At 46.5% G+C, this 22,193-nt stretch overlaps 1 protein-coding gene across 6 annotated transcripts in view; it reads left to right on the top strand.

The window, feature by feature from the left end:
• Nucleotides 1-22,193, top strand: part of PECAM1 (platelet and endothelial cell adhesion molecule 1) — a 93,185-nt gene that overhangs the window by 34,750 nt on the left and 36,242 nt on the right. For 3 of the 6 annotated variants that reach the window (XM_089901425.1, XM_089901426.1, XM_089901428.1), the window contains 5 exons: nucleotides 3,352-3,509; nucleotides 3,596-3,622; nucleotides 12,322-12,615; nucleotides 16,404-16,709; nucleotides 19,822-20,097. In XM_089901425.1, the coding sequence (XP_089757551.1) occupies nucleotides 3,352-3,509; nucleotides 3,596-3,622; nucleotides 12,322-12,615; nucleotides 16,404-16,709; nucleotides 19,822-20,097 (1,061 nt within the window). Of the gene's footprint in view, nucleotides 1-15; nucleotides 2,800-2,831; nucleotides 3,510-3,595; nucleotides 3,623-12,321; nucleotides 12,616-16,403; nucleotides 16,710-19,821; nucleotides 20,098-22,193 lie in introns of those variants that run through there. The other 3 variants (XM_089901427.1, XM_022589160.3, XM_022589159.3) reach the window with 3 other exon arrangements.

Genomic DNA, 22,193 nt, shown 5'->3' with positions numbered 1-22,193 from the left:
GGTATGGGGTTTTTCGGTTTTTATAGGGGTGCGTAATTTCATAGGCTAATAAGTGGGAGGAGTATTCCAGCCATTTTGGGGAAGGAGAGGGGATTTCCAGGAATTGGGCTACCACCCACTTTTTGACCCTTATGGTCAGCCTTGGAACTGTCATGGGGCCTGTGGGTGTGTCATTTAGCTTGCTGATGTGTTACAGTGAGGTATACTGAAGCTCAAGGTCTAGTGGAAGTCGACTTGTCTGCTGTCTTGGACCTATTTGGTTCTGATCAGTTTATGTTGTGTCCTCAGGCTATGTCATTCTTTTAAAGGTCGTGCCCTGCCCACTTCCCTCCTGTTTCAGCGGGGCACAAGGAAACTATTGTGGGTGATGTATATATTCACCTTCTTAATTGTGGTGGTCATGTCACAGGGTGCACACATGTCAAAACTCTTCTAATTGTAACTTTTATTTATTTAGGCCACACCCAGCGGCTTGTGGGATCTTAGTTCCCCAACCAGGGATTGAACCCTGCCCTCGGCGTGAAAGTGCAGAGTTCTAACCACTAGACCGCCAGGGAATTCCCAAATTGTAAATTTTAAATATGTGCAGTTGTTGTATGTCAGTTATACCTCGATAAAGCTGTTAAATTTTCCAATTTCTTAAAAATTTAAAAGGTAATACAAAAATAAAAGATAAAAAGTCACATAACTTAAGAACTAAAAAGTACAGAAAGGTTTACAATGAAAAATTCCTAGTTGCCCAGTTTCCACCACCCACTACAGGTAACAAAATCTTTTGCATTGCTATCAACTTTACGTAAGTGAATGTTTGCCTTTACTGACAATAGTCAATAGTAAGTAGCAATTCAAACAAAGATTTATGTACCCTTAGAGAGTCAGGTAATCCCTAGGAGAGCCTGCTGGTCAATGCCCAGTACTGTATTGAAAGAATACACTGTAATCCTTTTTGCCTATTTCTAAATTTCAGATAACTTTTCTGAGAATTCCCTGGTGGTCTAGTGGTTAGGACTCTGAGCAGTCACTGCCGAGGGCACAGGTTCAATCCCTGGCCAGGGAACTAAGATCCCACAAGCTGCACAGTATGGCCAAAAAAAATTAAAATTAAAAAATAAATTTCAGGTAACTTTTCTTATGTTATCTATGTGTTCATTTCCTTTGTCCATTTTCCTTTTGTATTGTTGATCCTTTTCTTCTTGATTTCTGAGAGCTTTTTACATATTAGAGTGGTTAGCTCTTTGTCTATGATGTGAGTTGCAAATATTTTTTCCAGTTTATAGTTTTTCTCTTGATTGAACTTTTTTTGGGGGTGGGGGGCAAAGCAGAACATTTATTCATGGAGTATACTTTATCAGTCTTTCATATTATGACTTCTGGATTTTAAGTCATAGTTAAACCAGCCTTTGCCCAAGATCATGAGGAATTCTATGTTTTCTTCTAGAACTTTTATGTTTCATTTGTACCTTCAGATGGTTGAATCTGGAATTTATTCTGGTGCACAGTGTAAGTTGTGGGATATAATTTTTCCACTTTTCTTTTGAAACATTAACACATTTTTGAAATAAAGCTTTATTTTCTCCTGGTGTTCTAAAAGTACTAGCATTGTGGATGAAACAATGACTAATTTTTAGAAGTTTACTTTGGAACTTAGGGCCATGCGGTGGGACATTTATCAGTATGGCTTGAATGTCACTTTGAGAAGCAAAAGTTGCTTACTCTACAGTTTGTAAAAGTTACCTTTGAAACCAACATTTATTTTATTACTCAGGGCGTTTCCTTTTTTTTCCTGCCAAATCAAAATTTGGTAGCTGGTGGGGGTAATTTCCAGTAGGTTGCCAAAGGAGATAGTTTACAGTGGGGAATGGAAAATACAAAACAACAGAAGTAAAAAAACACAATAGAGGGCTTCCCTGGTGGTGCAGTGGTTGAGAGTCCGCCTGCCGATGCAGGGGACACGGGTTCGTGCCCCGGTCTGGGAAGATCCCACATGCCGCGGAGCGGCTGGGCCCGTGAGCCATGGCCGCTGAGCCTGCGCGTCCGGAGCCTGTGCTTCGCAAGGGGAGAGGCCACAACAGTGAGAGGCCCGCTTACCGCAAAAAAAAAAAAAACAACAAAACAAAAAAACACAATAGAAAAAAATTCCTTTAGGCATACATTGCTCTCTAACAGCTCTTATCAAAACTTCCATTGAACTGTAGATCACAGAGAGGTATTGTTCTCTAGCTGGAAGCCACCACCTCTTGGTACTTGCCCTGAGGCAGAGAAGTCTTTGGTTTCTCTGGTCCCCGTTCAAATCTGACTTAGCTTTACCGTGTGACGGTATTCAAGGGTAGCATTTCAGAAAGCAGCACCGTTACCCCAAGGCAATGATCATCTAATTCAGACAATACAGTTAACTTGTCCTCTTTCAGTCAGTCATCCATTTTGCTAATGTTTTGGTCATCTACTAGGTACCAGGCACTGTCCCGCTGTCATGGAGCCAGCAGTCCACTTGGGGGAGGAGCAGCTATTATGGCACACGGTAGAAAGTGTCTGACAAAGGAAGACTAGGGAGGTGAGGGGGCCCAGAGGAAGGGCAGCTCAGTGTGGGGAAGACAGGGGACGATGCTAGAGGATTGATGCCTAAACTGAGTTATGATGAATGGGTAGGAATTCGCCAGAAAAGGAGAGGGGAAAGGGTACTCCAGACAGGGGAAGAGCATTGGCAAAGTCACAGACATGTGATGTGTTCTGGGAACTATAAATTCTAGCAACCAGAATGTAGGGGCAAGGAAGGAAGAGGTGAGAGACCAGGCTGGAGAGGTAAGTAAGGCTGGATCGTGCAGGATTGGAAACTGACTTTCTCTGCAGGGCAATGGGGGGAGCCATTACAGGGTCTCCCTGACAAACCTGCAATTTTCTGAAAAAGTCAGCCCTCTCCATGCCTTTGTCAGGAAAGGCAGGAGGTCCAGGTTTAGGCTGTATGGAAAGAGCCCCCTTGGAGGGGCCAGAGGAAAAACAGAGATTTGGTGAGTGTCCAGGGAGAGAAGCCCTTTGCGGGGAGGTCAGAGAGAGGGAGGAACCCTCTCTGGCTGCCATGAGAAGGGGCCCCCAAATCCAGGCCAGACGCAAGGAGGGTCAGGAACGCTGAGGCAAATGTCACTTGTGCCTTTTTTTCCCTCTAAACAAACTAAACAAAGCAGCTGCGCCCGGTGGCCCCTCAGGAAGGCCAGTCATTTCCTGAGGAGATATGAGGCCGCCCAAGCATTGTTCCCGGTTTCCAGCATGGCCGCCATTACCTGACCAGCAACACGGCCGGTTTGTCCGCGGTGCCTGGAGAAGCTCCCACATGGGTCTCTGCTTTTCACGGGGCAGGTTTCTCACCTCCGTTGCGTGGGAAGTGGCTTCTTTCTCCGGAGCATGGCGCAAAAGCAGAACTAACTACCCGAAGCCTTCGCTCACTCTCAGGATGCAGCTGGGGTGGACCCAAGGGGGCACGATGTGGCTCCGCGTCCTGCTGACACTTCTGCTCTGTGAGTTTTCCCTCTCTTCCCACATCACTTAAACTTCACGAGAATTGAAGCTCGTGAAATCAACTTATTTCTCCTGTCTTTTCCAGGTTCAAGCCTTGAGGGTCAAGAAAACTGTAAGTTGTAAAATTCCTACCTGTGACTCTTAAAACTCATGTCAAATTGCTCGGGTTTAATGTTTATAACAATTCAGAAACATATTCAAATTGTCAGCTAAAGTTGATTCTGCATTTAAAGAAGGTTTTGGAACAAAACACTTATTCTAAGCCAAGTTTTAGTCAGCATGTTCTAGAAGTCGCATACATTTCCAGATCCTGGTGAACTGCTGTCTGTTAGGATTGGGGGCAGTGATAAGAAAATGATTCCATAATTTGTTTTTTGTTGTTCTACCATAAATTTCTTTCTTTCATATCCTACCCTACCCCTGATTGTTTATTCACAAACGAGATATAATCAGTTTGTTAAATCCATGAAGTCAGAACATAGTTTATTTAGTTATTTTTTTAAAATATTTTATTCATCTATTTTTGGCTGCGTTGGGTCTTAGTTGCGGCATGCAGGATCTTTCCTTGCGGTGCTGGGGCTTCTTTCTAGTTGTGGCGTGCGGGCTTAGTTGAGGATCTTAGTTCCCCAACCAGGGATCAAACCCGTGTCCCTTGCACTGTGCTGGGGCTTCTTTCTAGTTGTGGCGTGCGGGCTTAGTTGAGGATCTTAGTTCCCCAACCAGGGATCAAACCCGTGTCCCTTGCACTGGAAGGCGGATTCTTAACCATTGGACCACCAGGGAAGTCCCGAAGTCAGAACATAGTTTAAATTGTTGTTGTGACTTTTTTTTCTCCTAAATGATCTAAAACAGATTAGATATCATTTCCCATCTACCCATGAGGCTACAATGGTATCTGCAATATTTTGTGCTTGGGCATGGGAAGTGGGGCTCCTGCCTGTCTTTGAAATCTGGTCTGTCATCCACTTTAGAGCTAATTTTGAATCATTAAGATGAGCGGGTTTGGAGACTTCCCTGGTGGTCCAGTGGTTAGGACTCCACGCTTCCACTGTAGCGGGCACAGGTTCGATCCCTGGTTGGGGAACTAAGATCCCGCGTGCTGCACGGCAGTGCAACACACACACAGAAACACATGCCCACACACACAAATAGATAAGCAGGTTTTGTTTTGCTTCATCTGGACCGTGTGAAGGAGGGGACTGGGCTGGGTCTGGGGGCTGAATAGAGGGAGAGCCCACAGAACAGGATCCCCTTGTCAGAGGTCACTTCATTCCACGCAGAGTCGGGGTGACTGGGTTGCAGACAGTTGTAGAGCTATTTGGAGATGATGTGTGTGGGTGACACTGGTTTATTGAGCCAAGGCTTGGAGCAGTAGCTCTGCACAGAGAGGGCTCGTGCTGGCTACTTAGCAAAGCCGGTCTGGCGGGTCTCCTGTGCGTGTGTCCATGTGCTTCGATGGGTGTTTGATCCCCATGGCAACCCATGGAGGCAGGATGTCCATTATCTTCATAATCAACCTAATTGACTGATGATATCTCTGCACCTCAGAGAAACAACCGACTCGTCCAAAAAGAGCCGGATAGCAGGACATCAGCACCAGAACCTCCCCTTCCCAAAACCTGATTGTCCAGAGCCTGGAGCCATAGGCCTGACTCAAATCTTTAAAGCCACTGTTACTCTGTCTTTCTGAGCCTTTTTCCCAATCTGTAAAATGAGGGTGATGCATCAGTATGAGATGAGATTAGATAAAAAGAGGTGACGTGCCAGCCCAGCATGCGGTGATTAGTAAATAATGGTTTCCTATGGTCCTAGCTCACCCACCATCATGGCTCCTGCACCTCCCTCGCTCTGTCCACTCCAGCCCTTGTGCCCTTGCTCTAGCCCAGACCACACCCTGCCAACACGTGTGCCTCTGGGCTTCTGCTTCTCTTGCTCCAATCTCTCTCCCATCTTTGTCCTCACCTCAGGGGGAGGTAGATCTCTCCCTGCCCAGGTTTCCTAGAGAAGGGTCTTCGTACCTTCAGGGGAGACCTCAGAGCCGCAGGACCCAGAGCCGGGAGGCTCTCCTACTCCCTCCTCAGGCTTCTGCCCTGTTTTATACAAGGTGCCTGTGCAAGGTCACCACTGGGTGCTGGCAGAGTGGGGGCTGGGACCCAGGTCTCACATTCCTCAGGCCACCCAGGACCACGTTGCACGTGCATGACCTGCCAGCCTGCTCCATGTGGCCTACTCCATGGTTGAGGTGCTTGGTCCGCCCTGGCCCTTCCTCTCCTTTTACTTCGGGCCCCCGCCCAGCCCCAGCCGGCCAGTCTCAGGAGATGACCTCAGCTCCCTCTTCACCTAGAACACAGTGCTGTCTGGAGGGAACTCCCTCCACTTCCCGCCCTGCCCCGGCTTCAGGCTTATCTTCCTCCCCACCCGTCCTCCTGACTTCCCTCCTGGCTTCAGAGGCCATGTCTATCCCGTGGTGGGGCAGGGCCAGCCTGTCCACCTGGGCTCCCAGCCCATCCCTGGCATCACCCTCCTCCCCCAGGCTCTCACGCTGTCTTTATTCAGCCTCCACCCCACTTTTAGTATCTATTCTTTCCTTTCAGTCTACAAACATGATTGGTAGCTCTTGGTTTTTTAGGAAAAAGAAAAATCACAAACAATCCCCCCACCCCCCCAGACCCCCCCGTTTATCTTGTGCCCCACTATCTATCCACTCCCTTCCTCAGTCAAACTTCTCCAATGCCTGGTTTCTAATCACCGTCTCTGCTTCCTCACCTCTCAGGCGCCCCTACCTAGCAGGTCTGGCCTTGGCCCCCACGCCTCCCTGCTACTAGAACCCTCTCATAGATGCCATTATCATGTCCAGCCCTTAGCCTTTGGGACCCCGGTGTTAGCACAGAGCCTCTTTCTTTGGCCTCGTAGACCTTCTTCCCTGGTGTTCTTCCACCTTTCTGACAAACCGTCCTTTTTCCCCCGGGAGACTTGGACTTTCCCAGGGTCTCATCCTTTCTGAAGCTCAACCCCCCCGCACTGTACACCTCCACATGCCCACCCTCTAGTCCACTCCATCTCTGGCCACTCCCCTGACCATCAAGCTTCCCACGGGGCCAGCGGTTGACATCTCCTCCTAGTGGTCCCCCAGGCCCCTCAAACCAGCTGCGCCACCGAGACTTTGGCTCTGCCCTTATCTTTCTCTGGCTTTGTCTCCGTCAGCCCGCGGCACCCATATCCCCCGGGTACCTAATCCAGGAACCTTATCTTCCACTCTTTGCCTCAATCCCCATAGCCAATCAAACAAGTAAAATACATATTACAAATGTTATTATTAATGACATTTAGTACGTTCATAATGTTGTGCAAACATCACCTCTGTCTAGTTCCAGAACATTTTCTTCATCCCAAAAAACAAGTCCGTTTGCATACACTAAATATTTCTCAAGTCCACCCCTTCTCCTCAGCACCACTGCATCTGCCTGAGCAGAGGCTGCATCAGCTTTCACCTGAACCATCGTCCAGGTTGTTACAGGCCTCCAGTCTCTCCTCCAGCCCACAGTGATCTTTCTAAAGCTCCAGTGTCATCCTGTTACCGCCTCCCCGGCAAAACCCTCAGGACAGGGCACAGCTTGTCAGCATAGTGGGCAAGGCTTTCTGTTCTGCCCCCTCCTACCTGGCCCCCTGGACCCTCCAGCCTCACACTCTGTCTCCTGTAACCACCAATGCCCAGAATGCATTGATTTCTCATGCCTCTGTGCCCTGGTACATGCTGTTCTCCTGCCCCGAGCACCCCACCACCCTTTCCTGTCCTGGTCCAAGGCTCAGTTCAGGGGTCACTTCCTTCAGGCTTCCCTTGGCCTCTCCTGGGCAACCCTTCCTCCTGGTGCTTACATGATTGTACTCCAGCTATCTGGGTCCCCACCAGCCTGCACAGTCTAGGACAGCAAGGATGCTTTCTTATTCACCTTGTAATCCCAGCACCTGACACAGGTGCTCAAGAAATGTCTCACTGAAAGGGACTCGAAATGAACTTGGAGGTGCTTGAGACTCAGATGAGCTGGGTCAGCACACTCCATTCTGAGCACCGCAGTTCATCAGAGCCTCCATGCCTCATGGCTCCCTGGATTTTCCTGACAATGACGGGGGGCCCCTCCTTCTCTACCCACTGCCCCCTTTCTTTCTGAGTCATTTCCAGGTTGAGGGCCGAGTGGCTGGCTGAGTCATGATGCCTCATCTTCCCTGGAGCATCAGCGTCTGCTGACCCGTAGCCCGAGATAGAGGGAAGCAGGTCCCTTTGTTTTAGGATCTGGGGATTTGGCGCTGTGGTCGCTAGGTGCCTTATCTGTGCTGTGGTGACTTTGTTACTTGGATCATCTCCATCAGCCCCTCGTCTCTCCAGGTTGAAAAGGTCTGGCCTCTTCAGGCTATTCTACAACCCCGTCCTTCCATTACAGTTCTGAACGTTTTGTGTCCTGTCTCCAAAGAAACGCATCAGAGGTGGTTCATGGGCCCCCTGACACCCATCTGTGAACCTGCGGGAGGCCCGGGTTGTAGCAATCACTCTATCGTGTAAATAATGAGACCTACACACAGGTCTCATTACTGGCTGTTCCTGGAAAGTTTATTCACAAAGAGGATAATATTTTCCATATTATCTTAATAATCAGGTAGAGATTTTTTTTTGAATTTTTGAATATTTTATGTACTTTTTTATACAACAGGTTCTTATTAGTTATCCATTTTATACATATTAGTGTATACGTGTCAATCCCAATCTCCCAGTTTATCACACCACCACCAGCCCCCCGCCATTTTCCCCCCCGGTGTTCTTACGTTTGTTCTCTACATCAGTCAGGTAGAGATATTTGAAGGTTGGGTGGTGTGTTTGTTATCTATTGCTCCTTAACAAATTATCCCAAAACTTAGTGGCTTAAGATAACAATTTATTATCTCACAGTTTCTGAGGGTCAGGAGTCTGGGAATGGCTTAGTTGGGTGGTTCTGACTCAGGGTTTGTCAGGAGATTGCAGATAAAATGTTGGTCAGGGTTACAGTTATCTGAGGGCTTGTCTGACGCTGGGGAATCTGCTTTTAAGCCCACTCACGAGGCCATTCCTCACCATGTGGGCCTCTCCATAGGGGTGCTCATGACATGGCAGCTGGCTTTGCCCAGAGTGAATGATCCCAGAAAAGGAAAGAGTGACCAAGATGAAAGTTGCAATGTCTTTTACAAACTAATCTCAAAAGTCACCTACTAGCACTTCTGCTGTATTGTTGGTCATAAGACCAACCCTGGTCTGATGTGGGAAGGGACCGTATGTGGGTGTGATAACCGAAGGCAAGGCTCACAGGGGCCCGTCTTGAAGGCTGGATACCAGAAGGGTGGTGGTCATGGTGATAAAATCTAGGCTGCTGTTCTGTTGCATCAAGTCAATGAGCTGGGATCCGTATCTTTTTTTTTTTTTTTTAATATTTATTTATTTTTGGCTGTGTTGGGTCTTCGTTTCTGTGCGAGGGCTTTCTCTAGTTGTGGCAAGCGGGGGCCACTGTTTATCGCGGTGCGCGGGCCTCTCACTATCGCGGCCTTTCTTGTTGCGGAGCACAGGCTCCAGACGCGCAGGCTCAGTAGTTGTGGCTCACGGGCCTAGTTGCTCCGCAGCATGTGGGATCTTCCCAGACCAGGGCTCAAACCCGTGTCCCCTGCATTGGCAGGCAGATTCTCAACCACTGCGCCACCAGGGAAGCCCTGAGATCCGTATCTTGAATAATTTTTTTAATATAAATTTATTTATTTTTGGCTACATTGGGTCTTCGTTGCTGCGTGCGGGCTTTCTCTAGTTTCAGCAAGCAGGGACTACTCTTCATTGCGGTGCCCTCGGGCTTCTCACTGCGGTGGCTTCTCTTGGTGTGGAGCACGGGCTCTAGGTGCATGAGCTTCAATAGTTGTGGCACATGGGCTCAGTAGTTGTGGCTCGCGGGCTCTAGAGTGCAGGCTCAGTAGTTGTGGGCTTAGTTGCTCCACTGCATGTGGGATCTTCCTGGACCAGGGCTCGAACCCACATCCCCTGCATTGGCAGGGGGATCCTTAACCACTGTGCCACCAAGGAAGCCCTGTATCTTGAATAATTAAAAAAAAAATGCTTTTCCTTCTCCTGTCCTGCCTTCTTTTTTTTTTTTCTTTTTTTTTTTAATTCTTTTGGCCACACCACACAGCATGAGGGATCTTAGTTCCCCGACCAGGGATCGAACCCGTACCCCCTGCAGTGGGAGTGCAGAGTCCTAACCACTGGACCGTCAGGGAAATCCCATGTCCTGCCTTCCTTTCTTCTTCCTTGTCTGCTCCTGCTGACCATGGAAGTGTGTGGTTCCTACCAGTGAATCAGCTGCGTTAATTTATTAAGCAGATGTATATTAGATTTGCTTAGAAAAGCAAGGTAGGCGGAAGCGTCTTGTGTTAGTGCACATCATCCTCTCTAAAAAACTGCTACCTGATGCTTTAGCCAAGTTTGTTTTAAAATTGTTAAACAGTGGTAGAGCTCCCTAGGGATGGTCTGTAGGAGACCCAGGCAGGGCTGGCGCTGAGGCTGGAAGGCCTGGAATAAGGAAGAACTGTGAAATGCAGACTGTGAGCTCTAGGTGGGCAGAAACTGTGCCAATCTTACCCTTCTCTGAACCTCCAGTACTGGGTCCAGTGCCTGGCACAGAGACGCCCCCTTCACTGTCTGCTGAATGAATGGTACTGAGGAAGCAGGAAGGAGGTGTCAATCAGGGGCCAGGCATCGGGCAATACAAACCTGCCCCTTCAGTGCTCTCAGCCACCTTGGTTCCGTCATTGTTCAAGATTAAAATACCAGGGAAGGCAAGTATTAGTGTTCCTACTTTATAGGAGGAGAGGTGGTAGTCTGGAGAGGTTAAGTAACTCCCAGTGACGCCCAGCTAATGACTGTGGGATCAGGGGTTTGGACTGGGTGTGCCTGACTTGCTTTCTTCCTGTACCCAGTTCTGTGTCCCAGTCTGGGGTGTACCAGCCATGGGTATGCGTTTCATTCAGGATGATGACACTAAAGTAGCCCAACACAGTGGGATGACTAACACCGGGAGTCTGGAGAAGTTGCTGTAATTCACCTGGGAAATTAAAAAATTATTGGGTTTTTATTTTTTTTCTGAAAAAATTGACTAGAAATATGATTTCAAGAAAGACCTTTAGAGACCTCAAGACTCAAGAGTTGGTATTATATCTGTGACTGACAGAATCTAGCTAACATTTTGCAAGCAATTCATCTGTGCCAGGAACTGTGCTCCAAGAACTTAAACTCAGGTTCTCCTTTACACTTACTGTTATTATGTCCATTCTATGGATAAACAAACTGAGGCTCAGAGAAGCTCAGTAACTTACTAAAAGCCACACAGTTTGTGAGCAGAGATGGGATTTGGCCCAGGAAGTCTGACTCTACGCTCATCTTCTGCTCTTTACCATCTCCTGATAGAATCACTGTATTAACAGCATGGCTTGAAATGAAGAAGGAGGTACTGAAGGAGTAGGGAGACTTGCCTGTCCCTACCTGGGACGGGAACGTATCAATCTACGGGAAACTAAACATGGTTCAAAGAAACTTCTGTTCCGAGAGCTCACCCAGCAAGCTCCTCAGACCAGGAGCTAATAAGGAATGCAGTAAGACAGAAAAGGGAATTCTAAAGATTACTGCTGTAAGAAATAAATTTAAACAATCATCTTGTTTCATCTCATGACTAATCAGATGCCATTTTTTGTTAAATTAATTGCTCAGAAAAAAAGGCACAAGGATGGACTGTCGTATTCAGTTTAAAACCTGAGACATATTATAGACAAGTTAAATTCTAAGGTGTTCAAAAACAGTTTGACGTTATTAAAAGAGAGAGAGAGAAAGACCATTTTTTGCCAGTATCTCTGGCCAGCTACCTTGCTATACCTTTTTTTGTTTGTAAAATGATTTGGGACCGCTTGTAAAAAATATGTATTATTGTTCAATAGGATAAAATAAATAAGGAAATCAGAATGAGAGGGAAATATGGCAGTCAAATAAAACTGTGACTCTTTTAGCACAGAAAAATGCATCCCAAAGGTTGCTAGAGGTAAAATTTGGGGCTTATACTTTTTAGCAGCCAAAGCAAAAACGGGAAGCAAGATGCATGAGAAAAAGTGGTTTCAAGTTCTCACCCATCTGGTGAGGCTTCTGACTTCATCAGCTAGAAAACACCAGTTGAGACTGTGCTAATTTGTTCAGGCGGGGGTGGGTGGGTGGAGTGGGGCTGGGGGAGCGGCTGGACGTGAGCATGTGATTTCAGAATGGTGGTAGCCATCATTTATCAAGCAATTACCGTGTACCAGGCACTGGTACACCCAGGAAATCACTAGGTAATTTCCTGCTCGTCTTCTGTAAGTCTTACAACAACTTACTATGTAGGTATTATAACCCCATTTTATAGATGAGAAAGTTGAGCTCAGAGAGGTTAATCACCCAAGGTCACACAGTAAGTGATGAGCCAGGACTTGAACGTTTGTCTACTTGAATCCTATGCTCTCTCCAGGGGCCACCATGTGGCAGCTCACAGGCTGCATCCATCTTATGGACATGTTTTATTTGTCACACTCCGAAGACTGCCACCTTGTCATGGTGGGAATATGAGCAGCTTAGTATTAGCTGCCTCGTGCTTGACCCGCCACACACAGTCACTACTCACTACTCACCTGGACACTATACTGCATGGATGTGATGATACCAATCTGATGTGGTGATGTTGTTTCTGAGATAACAGGTGTGTCTGCTCTCCTCCCCTTGGCCTTTAGCTTTCACCATCAACAGCATCCACATGCAGATCCTGCCGAAGCAGGAGGTGCAAAACGGGGAGAACCTGACCCTGCGGTGCGTCGTGGATGTCAGCACCACCTCGAGTGTCAAGCCTCAGCACCAGGTGCTGTTCTACAAGGATGACGTGCTGTTTCACAACGTCTCCTCCATGGAGAACACAGAGAGTTATTTTATTCCCCAAGCCCGGGTCTATGACGCGGGGACATATAAATGCACTGTGATCCTGAACAACAAGGAGAAAACGACTGAGGAGTACCCGGTGTTGGTGAGAGGTGAGTCCCTGGAATGGAACACAGCTCAGGCAGGTGAAGCGTGAACACATGCAGGAGCCAGCATGGTGATCGAACGAGTCGTAACACCGGACCTACCTGCCCGTCCATCATCCTCACTCATCTGCCCGACACTTTCCTAACCTGGAAATGCAGGCATTAGACATGCTCCCAGTACACAAGGCTTTTCCTCACCTCCATGCCTTTGCACATGCTATTTTCTCTCCCTGGAATACCCTCTTCATCTCGTCTCCTCGTGAACTATTTCTCCTTCAACACTCAACTCAATGATCTCTTCTCTGACACTTTCCCAAACAAAACTGATCTCCCCCATGGTCCCAGTCCTCACAGCTCTTATGCTCTCTCTGCGTTCAGTGGTATTGGTATCAAGGTCACGGGGCTGAGTGTTGACTCTGGATTCTGCAGTCACTCTGCCTAGATTCCAATCTGGACAAGTCCCTTAACCTCTCTACACTTTAAAATTCTCATCAGTAAAATGGAGCTAATAATACTACAGAGCTCAGGAAGTTATTAAGAGGATTAAAAGATATCCTGTTAGTAAAGAGCTTAGTGCAATTTCCAACACATAATGAGTTTCCAATAAGCGGCAATTACTATTTGACTCGATATTGCAACTTTCTCACATATCTGTCTGCTCTTCTGGATTTTGAGATCCTGAGGGAAGAGATGGTGTTTGGTCTAATTTTGTATCTCAAACAAACAAACAAAAATCTGGCTCACAGTAGGCCTCAATAAATGACTGTGGAATAAATTAAACAGTTGAAAACAGCAAGTAGAAATAGAGATGGAAAAACAAGAGAAATATCATTGTGGGAAATCTGGGTCATAGAGTTCCATCCGTCCATTCATTCATCGATTTACTCCTTCAAGAAGCATGTCCCAAGGCTGCAAGTCAGGAAAAAAAAATAGGTGCTAGACATGAAAATGCATCAGACAGGTCCTAGCTCTGGATGCAGTTACAGTCCTGTGGGGAAGAGAGACATGTAAACAAATCATTGCGGTCCAACAGTCATCTGATCTGAGCGCCTTGGGAGCACAGTGGTGGGAGGAAACAATTCTGCCTAGTGAAGTTAGGGACGGCTTCCTGGAAGAAGGGACACTGGGTCCAGATATAGAAGATCGTGTGGGAATTTGCTTGATGGTGAAGCGGGGCAAAGGACAGAGAAAAGGGATGTAGCATAAAAGTGAAAGCGCAGAGCTGAGAAAGAGGTTGCCAACCCAGCAGAGTGCCCCTCGGTCAAATTCTCCACCTCCTGAAGACAGGTCTTCATGTCCTGTCTCTAAAATAGAGATCACTGGGAATCTGTGTGTACCCTTGAAGGTTGCTTTGTTTTTTTTGGTTTTTTTATAAATTTATTTATTTATTTTTGGCTGCGTTGAGTCTTCGTTGCTGTGCACGGGCTTTCTCAAGTTGTGGTGAGCGGGGGGCTACTCTTCGTTGCTGTGCGGTGGCTTCTCTTGTTGCGGAGCATGGGCTCTAGGCACACGGGCTTCAGTAGTTGTGGCTCATGGGCTCAGTAGTTGTGGCTTGCGGGCTTAGTTGCTCCACAGCATGTGGGATCTTCTGGGACCAGGGCTCGAACACATGTCCCCTGCATTGGCAGGCGGATTCTTAACCACTGAGCCACCAGGGAAATCCTGGTTGTTTTGTTTTGAGGATTAAATGGGTAGCAGATGAAGCCTTCTTAGTGATGGAGTGTTGGATGAATGAATGGCCCGTTGTGTGCGAGGTGCTTGCCCAGACCATCCTTAGAAAGAAGTAACCCTTTCATCAAACAAGAAGCAGGAAGAACCAGTGGGCAAGTGTTTGGGGGCGTTTTCCTTTCAAAAGTATACAACCTCTGGCCACCTTCCCGTCAGGCTTTGAGGCTCACAGGGGAGAACCTGACTACATCACCCCCCAGGCCAGTTCCTCCCTGGGTGTCCTCTGGTCTGTCGGGGCATGGCTGGCCAGACATCCCTTTGTGTCACCAGGGGCAACAGCCACAGGGATGCAGACCAGCCCTCCTCCATCTCCACTGCGGACAGGGGAGGAGCCAACAGGTCCAGGTATTCACGTTAGTGATGAGGAAAGATTGGCAGGCCAAGAGTTTGGGAAATGTATGTTGAAAAGAAATGCGCTGGCAAACTTGGATGATTTAATGGATACAGTTTGTGAATTCAGCCCTGTGCCTCCTTGACAGCTGCTGACATAGCTGTCATTTCTGCACTTTTGAGCTCACTTCTGTGATCAGAATGGTCATTCATACTATTGTTACCTCCAGCAATAAGGAATACCGCTTATCAGGCCCTCATGAGATAAACAATTCTAAGTGCTTTACACATGTTGCGTTTTCCTCCTGCAGTTGCACTGGCAGATAAGCCTGGTCCCTCCCATGTACAGGTGTGGCTGCTGGCACTCGGAGAGGTTGGGTGGACTGGTCCCGTAGAAGGCAGAGCCAGGGTGAGAACCAAGATCTATCTGACTCCACAGTTGGCCTGTCCAACGCTTGATTATTATGATAGGTTTTTGAAGTAGACAAAAGGCAATTCGTTCATTCATCAACCATTTATCGAGTGCTCACTCTGAGCCAGACTGAGGACCCAACCGTGAATAAGAAGAACACCTTTTCCAACAGCTGCCACCAGAAGTAATAGCAGTGGTGAGAACACAGTACAGATCTCCTTCCCAAGAGGACAGCCCTCCATCTCTGACCTGGGTGGGTCAAGAAAAAAGGTTCATGAGTCTTAGGTGACTGGGGGAGGTGGCACATCCAGGAAGAGTCAGTTTTAGGATACAAGCAAGTCTGTCTGACTCCAAGGTGGAGTTCATGATCCCCAGACCACGGGGGCTGGATGGGACATCTAGTCTCAGCCAGGCTCTCCTGGCTCCCCCGAATCTGACCTTGGCTTACCACCCATTGTATTTTCCCCTCCAGCCCTTCCTCGGCTCCAGACGGCCCTCCTGAAAAGCCACTCCTATCACTTGGCACAAGCAGATCCCCATGCACATGTGCGCCCTGAAATGCCTGTCCTTAGCCCTCATCCCACCTCATGTGTCCAAATAACCCCCTCCCTTCAAGATTCCTCTAGGATCTTCTCTGATCCCCCCAGCCAAAGAGGGCCTCCTCCTTTCCCTACTGCTCCGTCACTCACTGTCTCTATGACACACTCTGATGCTTGGTTATTTTCAGCTTTGCTTTCTGAACTGAGAGGCCACGCCTCCCTCCTCTCCCCCAACCCCCCAACCTCTGGCTCTGGAGTCACACAGACCTGGAGTCAAGTCTCAGCTCTGGGGCTTGACGGCTGTGAGCTTTTGGATGAGTCTTGAACCTCTCTGAGTATTACCTTCTTCATCTGTAAAATGGGCATAATTTTCTCTTTCCTGCCCACCCAAGAGTTTTATTATGAGAATTAGAAAATCGGGTCATGGATATAAAGTCAATCCTAGCTTGTGGTAGGCATTCAATAAATTATAACAACAATCACAATAATATCCATAAATACTGGCTGTTTTGTTTTGTTTTTAACTCTATCAGTTGGGATGATTGCCTTCCCAATGGAGTTATAAACATTGAAAGCACCAACCACATCTTAAACATATTTTATATTTTTCAAAGTACCTGGTACGGTGCTGGAAACATACTCGCTCAGTAATTACCTGGTAGGTAGCACTGAGGTTCTGGGAACAAAACAAAAGAACCCTCAGATGGGTCAGCCACAGTGACTCAGCTGAGGGACGCTTGTGCCACTGGAGCAAACATACTAACGGACTTTCTCTTCCCCCAAAGGAGTGTCTGATCCCAGGGTGACGCTGGACAAGAAGGAGGTCATAGAAGGCGGGGTCGTGATGGTCAACTGCTCTGTCCCAGAGGAAAAGGCTCCAATACATTTCACAATTGAAAAATTCGAACTAAATGTAAAAGGCGTCAAGCAAAAAAGAGAAAAAACTTCCCAGAACCAGAATTTTGTGACGCTGAAATTCACAGTTGAGGAGCAAGACCATGCTATATGGTTCCAATGTCAAGCGAGGATCGTTTCCGGGACCCACGTGGAGCCCTCTAGATCCATCAGGAGTGAACTGGTCACCGTGAGGGGTCAGAGTCCTACTCTCCTTTTTATCATTCTTTCTGGTTTGCTGGTTTGGTCTGGGGAGGAAGAGCCCAGAATTGGAAAGGGGCTGGGGCCTTCTGGCTGGACTGCTGTCTCAAGACTGTTCTTAATCACTTTATGTTTTTCAAACTTTCTGACTGTGACACAGTTAAAAAAATATATATACATATATATTTCCCAACAACACGTAACCTTAATATATGATGCATTTTGCTATTTTTCTTTCTATTCTCTTTCAGTTTTTTAAAGCACTGGCCTCGACTCCCTGAAATGATGCCTTGTGTGACCTGCAGTTTGGAAACCATGGCTTTAAGCCAGTGAGGATCAGACACCAGGAAGTAGGATCTGGAGGGGATCCAGAGGGAAGGGGGGCCAGGTCCTCAGCCTTTGCCGCCCAGGTTTTTTTTTTTTTTTTTTAATTTATTTATTTTGGCTGCGCTGGGTCTTAGTTGCAGCACGCGGGATCTTTTTTAGTTGTGGCATGCGGACTTTCAGTTGCGGCATGCGTGCGGGATCTAGTTCCCTGACCAGGGATCGGACCCGGGCCTCCTGCATTGGGAGCGTGGAGTCTCACCCACTGGACCCCCAGGGAAGTCCCTCTGCCTCCCACATTTGATGAGGGACTCCACTCTTCTACCCACCCTTCCATCCCCAAGACATTGGACAAATAGGAAACAAATGAGGTGACCTGAGAAATGCTCTCAGGAGAGAAAGGCAACAGCAGAGGGGAGCCTGGGTGTCAGTGTCCAGGACAGAGAGAGCTCAGAGCTCCAGGTTAGGCAACCAGCAGCTCCCGGTGACCTGAGAGGGAAGCCGTTGTGAAGCAGGGAGGAATCAGGAGAAGGCACGGTCTACTGCAGAGAGCCGCAAATGTATTCGGGATAGGAGCCCTAAAGCTTATCATAAACGACCCTCTGCTTTTGGTACCTTACTTCACCTCTGCCCAACGTGTATGCATAATACTTTATTTATGTGTATATATTTACTATATAGTATTATGTATATATAATATATAGTATTTCGTATATACGATATGTTTCTTATTACGTGGTGTGGGTTAAATTTTCAGAAAACATGGTATTATATAAAGTATAAAGTGACAGTCTTCATAGTAAGTACCACTACTCAGAGAAAACCCTTGTGTTGTCTTCTAGACTTGTTCTGCTCATTCATCATGTACATACACAATTTTTGCTTGTTTTTCTTTGCTTTTACAAAAAAATAGGACCAGTCAAACATTCTACCTTATAACTTCTTTTTAACAACCATAACACATGTGGACTTTTGTCCATATCAAGAAATACAGATCTTTATCATTTTAGTGGCAACTCGGAATCCTGTGCCCTAATATATTTGCCTCGTTTTCTATTGATGGACATTTAGGTATTTTCCCACTTTTTTGCTATTAAGACAATCTTGCTTATACTTATAACTTATACCTTCTGTACTTTCGTGAGTATTTTATTATTATTTATTGGTCAAATTGTTGATTCAAATGTTTTGTGCATTTTCAGTATTGAAAGATATCGCCAAAGTGCTCCTCCAAATGGATGAACATTTCCATCAAAAGTGTTCCATTTTCCCACATCCTCACCAACACAGAATATTATCAATGTTTTGTTATTTTTGGCAATCTGATTGAGGTGCAGTGATATATCATTGCTGTGATTTGTATTTCTTTGGTCTTCCGTGAGGTTGAGTATGCTTTTTATGTTTATTGGTCTGTTACATTTCCGCCCCCATAAACTGCTGGTTCATACACACTTTGCCCATATTTACCACTTCTGGTTGATTTGTTTGAGCCCTTTATAAATTAAAGGAATGTGCTCTTTCTCAGGTACTATGCAAATATTTTACTCAGTTTGTCATGTGTCCTATTTTTTATTTCCATGAAGAAGCTTTTAATCTTTAGTTAATTAAATTTATGCATCTTTTGGGAATTCCCTGGCTGTCTAGTGGTTAGGACTCAGTACTTTCACTGCCATAGGCCCAGGTTCAATCCCTGGTCTGGAAATTAAGATCCTACAAACTGCACGGCACAGCCAAAAAAAAAAAAAAAAAAAATCTATGCATCTTTTTTCCTTACAGTATCCAGTTCTGTGATTCACACCTAAAGTTCCTCCACACTCCAAGATTATTAAAGAAAAAATGCACCTATGTTTTCTTTTACTGTTTCTGTGCTTTAATTTTTTTTTTCTTCCGCATTTAGATCTCTGGTGCATCTGGAGTTAGTTAGATGCTCTCTCTTTTTGACTTTTACTCAGGAAAAGACTTTTTAAAAATTATACCTTTTTATTGTGAATTGAAATGACTTTACAGTAAAAAAAAAAGAATATTAAAGTATTATATTACTCTGAATTCACTTTTGGCATTTTTTAATGTTCTTATCTGCATTTTACATAGTTGTAATCTGTGTACATACTCCCTTACGCACTGCTGTTTTTTTGGTGGGAGCAAAGGCCTGGCCCTATTTCTCTCACCATCTCCTGAAGATCCAACACCCTGATATCTGACCCATATCCATATTTTATTAAAGCAGTGTTTTTCAAACTGCATGAGTCATGAAATCAATTTAGTCTGTCACAACCAGTATTTTTACAAAAGAGGTAGACTAGATTAGAAATCACTTTTGGGGGGCATACGGTTATTTAAATATGCATTTCCACGAAGCTGCACTTGGGAAAGTGATGGAATACCTAGGCTGAAATGCCAGAGGTCCATGAAATGGTGTGATAATTACCTAGGAAATCCTTGGTGGGCAGGGGGAGAGTCTGTTTGTCACTGCTGTGATTATTTCTGAGGTCATTTGAAGAAAGTTCTCTAGATGAGATCTAGGGAAGATGGTTTGGCCTTTGGGAAGCTCAAGAAAGTTAGAGAACTGAAGTTAAGAAGAAGGCTGAAGATGCAAGAATGAGCTAGAAGGGTGGGAGCATCAAAGCAGCCTAGGCTACGGTTTTTGAGAGGAGAGGTTGAATTTTTTTAATTAATAAGGAAAAACTGTTGTTGATATGAAAAAGAAAAGAAAAGGGGAGGAAGTGCCTTTCCCCCTCACCCAGGTTTGAACCTGAATCCAACAAGCTTGTCCTCTTCTTGTAGAATCCTTCTCTAATCCCAAGTTCCACATCAGCCCCAAGGGAACGATCATAGAAGGGGATGATCTCCACATCAAGTGCACCATTCAAGTGACGCACCTGGCCCAGTCGTTTCCGGAAATCATAATCCAGAAGGACAAGGCGATTGTAGCACACAGCAGGCACGGCAACGAGGCCGTGTACTCAGTGATGGCCACGGTGGAGCACAACGGCAACTACACGTGCAAAGTGGAAGCCAGCCGCATATCCAAGGTCAGCAGCATCGTGGTCAACATAACAGGTAGGGCTGCTGCTGGAGGGTGTCGGCATATGGCGGGCTCAAGAAGCTGCTGTGCTGAAATCCAGGATGGACAGTGAGAGCTGACCCTTCTGCTCCTGCTGGTCTGAATGAATGTGCTCAGGCAGGGCCATGGTGCTGGTGGGGAAAAGTCAGTACAGAGCAAGTAAGCCGCTCACTGTGGTGGTTGAGGGTGCAGGTTGTGGCATCAGATCCCAACCCGGCCACTCAGTACCTCTGTGACCTTGGGTGCGTTATTGACCTTCTCCTTGCCACAACTCTGAGATGGGGATAATGACAGCTCTCTAGGACTCTTACAAGGACCAAAGGACATCACCCTGCCATAAAGGGCTGCATATAGAGTAAGCGCTCCGTGAAGTGTCAGCTGGTATTTCTATTATTACATCACATTTTTCTTTCCTCTGTGCCAAATACTATGCTAGATCCCTGTATCCATGTGCCGGTCCTATGACAGGGTCAGGAATGAGAAAGCATGACTAAACTCAAAAATAATAGTCCCAATTCCTCTTTGTTGAATACTGTATGCCTGGTTTACGTACATTTTCATTTCAAGCTCACAACTGTAGTATAAGGTAAGAATTATGATCCTGGCTTTATGGAGGTGGAAGCTGAAGCTGAGAGGTTAGGTCACTCACCCAACAATTAGAGCAAGGGTCACCCCCAGGCCTGTTAGAGTTCCAAACCCATGTACCTAAAAGTTCCGTTGGACTCCTTCCTCCTTTTCCTGGCTTTACTTTTCAAAAAGTACTCTACTTTGGGAATTCCCTGACGGTCCAGTGGTTAGGACTTGGCCCTTTCGCTGCTGGGGCCCAGGTTTGATCCCTGGTTGGGGAGCAAAGATCACATAAGCCATGCGGCCAAAAAAAAAAGTACTCTGCCTCTTCCCGTGTATTGTATGTATTCACGCACTAGAATGTAAGCTGATGGGGGCAGGGACATTATCTATGTTATCCAGTGCTATATCCTTAACACCTAGAACAGTGCCTGGCACATACTAGGCATTCAATACCTATTTGTTGGCTGAACAGATGAGCATTGGATAACAGTGTTCCAGAGGCAGAGAGAGTCGGCACTTCTTGGTTCCCAAGTGAAAGTGTGCATTCATTCATCATTTGTTCACTCATTTACTGAAAGCCTGCTCTGTGTCAAGCATAGAGTGTATAGTCACAGTGACAGTCACCAGTATCATAGGTAGGCTGCCAACTACCCAACCAGGTGATTGGCATGTGTTGGACCCTGCTAGCAATTTAGTTTATTATTGAGAATGACAAGTGTTTTGATGGCACATACTGTTCACTGATAAAATATAATTATCTCATTAGAGAACAGTATTCAGTTCAACATATATTGAGCACCTTCTGCATGCTGGGCAACTCTTGGATAGGGAGCTGCCTAAGGCCAAGCTTTGCCTTCGAAGAATTCACAGACATAAATAGATCATGAGAATGCAATGCAATGAACAACTACATTAAAGGGATGGGTGTGCTGCTGTGGGAGCTGCAGGGACCACGTGACAAACACATGGGCCATTTCACCAGTTAGAGCAGCACCCCGACCCCTCAGGCCAGCCTACCTGAGGGAAACGTAAAGCATCTTTGGACCATAAGATACTATTGTTGTAGCTGATCCCCCACATCCAGAAGTCCAAGTCATGCGGGGACACAAGTCAACCAGGAGATGAGTCGCCCTGGCCCAAGAAAGCAGAGCGTTAGACTCGGCCTGCCTCTCCCACCCCCTCAGCCTGGTGCTCTGTGGTCCTGTTCCACGTAGAGCTACCGGAGCCAGGCCAGGGCTGGCAGGCAACGCCCCCACGTTCAAGTGCTGCAAGCCCTTGGACATGGCTCCAGGCCCACTTACGCATCTGGTTTTCCACTCCTCTGTTGCTATCAAGCCTCACTGTAAGTGGCTCTATGTAGTGATGTTGGAGAATCACAATAATTTTGTGAACATAAAAATCATTGAATTAGTAATTTGTCTTTGGCTTGAAAGTGGGTTTCCTTCACCCCTCACTGTCCACCTTTTCAGAGCCAATCTGCCACCAAGTGCTGCCAGGACTCTCAACTCTGCCCTTTCATCTT

Source organism: Delphinapterus leucas, chromosome 19, assembly GCF_059928025.1.
Source record: "Delphinapterus leucas isolate spDelLeu-1000000601 "Yukka" chromosome 19, BTC_Dleu_Yukka2, whole genome shotgun sequence".
Classification (NCBI taxonomy): domain Eukaryota; kingdom Metazoa; phylum Chordata; class Mammalia; order Artiodactyla; family Monodontidae; genus Delphinapterus; species Delphinapterus leucas.
The sequence above is the reverse complement of the archived record's forward strand: the minus strand, read 5'-3'. Positions and strand labels throughout refer to the sequence as shown.